The following is a 5161-nucleotide window of genomic DNA, read 5'->3' on the forward strand; positions in this document are numbered from 1 at the left end:
CCGGAGTATTGAAAACAGGGGTGCCAATCATTTTAACCCCCATCTTTTTGAGAGAATAACAATATTGCTTGTTAAACAAAATCTCCTTCTCTAAGCAATTGTATTACTATAAAATAGTATAATTTCCAACTTTTTTTTAGCAATACAATTTAGCTCAGGGTTTGTATTATTTACATTATTGTATTATCGTATTATTCTTGTGCTTCTGCTTGTGCATCCAAACAACCTCCAGAATATAAATATAAGAAAGATAAAAAGATCATGGCCTTTGGAGTGCACTGGTTGTTGAGGGATCTGTGTGTGTGTGTTTATTTATGTATGTGAGAAGCAGAGAGAACATCCATAGCGGTGTGTCTCTCCTTGTGACCAGCAGGGCCTGACCAGCAGGCGGACTGTAGCAACTCTCCCTGTTATATTAGTGTTCCCGCCGACAGAGTTGTTGTGGTTGTGGCAGAACTTGATCCCAGCATATAAATTTCACCGCAACATGCACTCTAATCTACTCACTCTAGAGGAACCAAGCAGATCAAATACTTTATTAATACGTGTATATAATGTATGCCAACATTTATAGACAAAATATGTACATCAAACATCTTTCTGGTAGGTCCCAAAATATCAAAGTACCTCTTTCTATAGAAAACTAATCTTCTGTTAAAACGTATACATTCACTTCTCGCCAACTCCTTAGACTCCTGTATCCATACAAATACATTTAATAAACATCTGATGTTTTCTTTTATCAGCTTTTCACAAGTAAAAGGCAACAGCATGAACAAACTCCAGGTTTGACTTGAGCAGAAACAGATTGCAGATCAGGGTCAGCTCAGGGCTACAGTATGCACATGATTTCTGAGTTATTGTGCGGTAAAACGACTGTCCACACTCTACTACCTTTCTCTCTGGTTCGAGCGCTAGGACACGTATCAAAAATAGAGATGTACAAGAAGTATAAACAATAATTACAAAGAGTCCTCTCAACTGTCAGTGAATTCCCAGCTTGACATGGTCACATGATGACCTCACTAACTCCATACAGTAGGGAAATTATTTCACTCAGTGTGCTTGTTGTTGTCATAGGGAATAGGGCAAAGCTCATTGTCAGTGATGGCAATGGTGACCTAAGGTAAATAGACAGCAACCTTTGGGTGAATGGTGACTGTTGACATTTGGTGTGACATGGTTTACAAGGACGGTGTGTGTATCTATGGCAGCAGCTACAGCTGAGACCTGTCAGTGTCCACAGCATGTAGAAACCTCAACAGCAGCAGCATCTACGGGATTGCCACTTTTTTACATTTATACATTCAACCGTGTGTGTGTGTGTGTCCAGATCAATGGGGTCAATGTTGCACTCAGCACTCTGGTGGGGGTATAAAGTCAAACATTCAGAGAGGGTTGAGGGTCAGGTAACAGGTTGAGCTGTCTTCCTTCCACACCTTCCCTCTTTCGTCTCTTCTCTTTTTCTGTTCGCAGCTGTGGCTGTGGATTATGCATAACTGGTCCAGGACCAGACCTTCTGCGTTCTCTCTGTCTGTCTCCCTTCTGTCTTCTGACATCTGGGGTGAGGGACGAGGGGAGAGGGGTGGTGGTGGTGGGTGATCTGACTGTCCGGTCATGTTCTCCTCCATGCACCCTCTCGGCATAGCAGTCTCTATGTCCAATAACACTGTTCTGTGTAAGTGTTCAGTGATCTCTCAGTCTTTGGTTTCCAGGTTCATGGGAAGTACCTGCTTTAACGCTTGGAGGAAGGCTGGGGAGTCCATGGGGCTTTGGGCCACGGTGGGGGGAGAGGGAGAGCGCCCCCTGGGGGACATCATGATCGAGGGAGAGGGGGCATGCCTGTCACTAGGCATGCCCTGCGCGGAGCCCCCCAGGCCAGGGTAGATCATGGGCATGGCCCCTGAGTACCAGCACTTCTCCAGCATGGGCAGGTAGGCGGCGGCGGAGGGGGGGATGAGGTAGAAGGGCATGCAGAGGGGATGAGGTTGGGCCTGATGAGGGGAGTAGGCGCTCATGTAGCTGCCATGGCCGCTGGAGGAGGATGAGGATGACTCTCCGCCTGAGAGAGACTCGTCCTCGGATGACTCGACCCGGCTGCGTTTGAGGCACAGCTCATCTTCCTGCTTAATGCCAAATGACGGCCTCTTTTCGCCCAGCGCCCTCTTCAGCTGTCTCTCCTGGCCGTAGTACCCTGCATGCGACGCCAGATGCTCAACATGCTCGCCACCATAGCCGCTGTCTGTGTCTGTATCGCTGCCGCTCTGCTCGCCGCCCGTATGGGCATACCTTCGCTGGATGACGGGAACGCAGTTCTTCCCGTGGCCCTCGCTGGGCTTGGGGGGCTGGCCTGCAGGCTTCTCCCTATGGGCCTGATGGTGTTGGTGGTAGCTGGTGGTCTCTTCGGGCTGGGGTTCGCAGGGGCTACGGGAAGGACCCTGGAGGACCTCAGCGGCCACCTTGTGGAGGTGTTTGATCATGTGGGAGGGTGTAAGGTCTCCGTCACTCTCCTGGTTGACCAGGTACTGCAGCACCTCCTTGGCACAGACATGGAAGCCTGAGCGGAAGATCTCTTCACTGTTCTCCTGGCTGGGAGAGGACTGCTCTGTAGACAGGAATGAACAACACCACAAATGCTGTCAAACACAGATCTACCACAATGCATTATTATGGAAACTACCAAACTACTTTCATCATATATGGGGACATTCTCGTCAGTAATATATCTTATTATGGGTATAAATTCCCCTTCTATGCAACCACATCCATTCTAAACTTTGCAGTTATTCTGACTCAGTTCCTTATTCTATTATTATGTTATTATAATGCAGTAGATGAGCAATGCACTGTGCTGCGTTTGAGAATTAGTGAAGATGTGGTCTGCATCCAAATTTAAACTAGCCAAAGCAAGAGACCACAAGCTATATTTAAATTAAGTGATTTGCATGCGCTTCTGCATAATCATCTTATTGTGTGTGTGTGTGTTTGCTCACCGATTTGCATGCCATTCTGCAGAGCCAGGATTTTCTGCTGCTGGTTTTCCAGTAGAGTGGTTAGAGCTTTCACATGCTTGAGCGTGAGCTCCAAAACCACAGCCTTCTCCAGATGGCCAAGAGTCTATGGGATAGAACATTCTACTGTCAGCAGGGGGTCACATCTTATGTAACACACACCCACCCGCACACAAACTTCCTCAACAACAACAACAATCAACAGCAATAACTAACTAGATCTACTCAAATACAAAAGTGTAATGTGTAATATTATATTCTTTAATCATAAAAAATACTAATCTGAGGAAATGCGTTCAATTTTTGTTAACATCTCAAAAATGCCATTTGTTTAAGTATTCACTTTCATTCACTTAAAATGCCTTTCCAGATATCACCTGTTAGTCAGGCTGTCACAATTTTTATAACCTGATGTACCACCAAGCTAACACTTGATGGCGCCTTAGCCAACATCTACAAGCAGAGAAATGTTGCCTAATACTGTGCTACTTCCAGATAAATAGGAACTTACTGTAAGTTTCAGGTGCTCGGGCAATAAATCTTTCAACTGAGCGATGCACTCGTTTATCCTGTCACGCCTTTTCTTCTCGATAAGTCGATGAGGCAGTTTGTAGGTTTCCTAAAGGCAGTTGTGAGAAAGTAGGTTAGGTGGAGTCATATTGGGGTTATATAACACCCTCAGCAGTTTGACAAGCAGCACGGTGAACAGTAACATCGACTCCAAGGATTACGTCATATGGGAAAATAGGTCACCACATGATCTGAATGATCAGGCCAACTAATTCATCTAAATAAAACAATGTTTCAATAACATTGTATATAATCATAACATTCTTATATTGTAATATTTACAAATTCAAAAGTATTATTTCACAACAGTCAATTAAGTGAACAAACACCAATATTGTTTCTATAAAAAAATATATAAAATATCAACCAACCTTGCTATCATCTCCTCGTTTCATTCCCCGACGGGATTTGTATACATACATAGGGAAATCCATCCTAAAGAAAACCAGAAGAGAGTCAATGAGATGTGGGTTAGGTAAGGTTGTGCACTCCATGTCAGGAGAAGCGAATGTATGCCACTATGAAGAGGCACAGAGCAAGCATGGCATACGGCACAATGAGAATTATCAGCAACTTACCCTTGCATGTCAGACAGCTCAGCCTGCTGGTGCTTGGGTGTGGGTTGCGCACTTGGAATCCTTTCCATTTCCATTATCTTTAGGCTACTCCAAATGACGCAGGAAAGGGCAAGCTTGTTTTTCCAATGTTTTCACTCAAGAATGCATATGAAATTGAATGAAAGTAAATAGTCCTTGAAATTTTTCACCAAAATATTTCAGTATTTCCACCAATTTGTAGGGATAAGTAATCTCTTTTATATTTGCATTGTTGTTGTTATTATTATTTATCGGTTAATGGGAGCAGTGTCCCGGAGATCTCCACGTAGTCAGTCAGTCAAGAGGGAGTCCCGCAGATGCACTAGTCTTGGTTGCGCGTTGGGAAAGTAGGGGAGGACAGAGCTACGTGTTAAATAAACCCCTGACTCTCGCTAGCAGTGACCTACCTCTGTCACATGAGTCTCACGTTTTGGACGGCGCTGTGTTCTCGGACTGCCCATATTCTACCGATAATGAGGATCTAGGGGCGGTCGTCGGTGCCACGTCACACAGGAGGGCTGAATCCCGGGTCCCGTGTACCTGGCGAATATAGCCAGGCTAGTGGCTACACACAACACAGACTTACGCATCTCTCCAGAAATGCTCTGCAGGCTCCACAAGACATCATGGCAATAATAATAATATTTATATGGGAATAACTTTGCAAATATTGGGTTTAAACGTGATAATATCTTATCCCAATCCATTTATGTATGCTATATACTCATCCACCTGTTGCATCATACACAACATCATTTAGCCATAACTTTATGCTACTTCATGTAATTCACAAATACAATGCATTATTATATGATCATACTCTAACTTTTACCTCTTCACTGTGAGAAGTTAATATACCTATGTTATAGGGTTTTATAATAGGGGGCTTGCCATTTACCTTGTGGATGTCTTAACATTGTGCTATCCTTAAAAATAGTAAGGAATGGCTATATTAAGTTATTTCACAATATAAACGCATTGGTT

The 5161-nt window shown here is 44.1% G+C and overlaps 1 protein-coding gene across 1 annotated transcript; it reads right to left on the reverse strand.

Annotated features, from left to right (window-relative positions):
- Positions 1 to 521: 521 nt before the first annotated feature.
- LOC311139020 (class E basic helix-loop-helix protein 40-like) lies at positions 522 to 4566 on the reverse strand. Its single transcript, XM_084173847.1, has 5 exons — positions 4160 to 4566; positions 3953 to 4016; positions 3523 to 3630; positions 2994 to 3117; positions 522 to 2605 (listed from the first exon to the last, which is right to left on the reverse strand). Exons 1-5 carry the CDS (start codon positions 4231 to 4233, stop codon positions 1698 to 1700), a joined length of 1278 nt encoding a protein of 425 aa, XP_084029973.1. The 5' UTR covers positions 4234 to 4566; the 3' UTR covers positions 522 to 1697.
- Positions 4567 to 5161: the final 595 nt, after the last annotated feature.

This window comes from Coregonus lavaretus, assembly GCF_964263955.1.
Source record: "Coregonus lavaretus genome assembly, chromosome: 12".
Taxonomy (NCBI): domain Eukaryota; kingdom Metazoa; phylum Chordata; class Actinopteri; order Salmoniformes; family Salmonidae; genus Coregonus; species Coregonus lavaretus.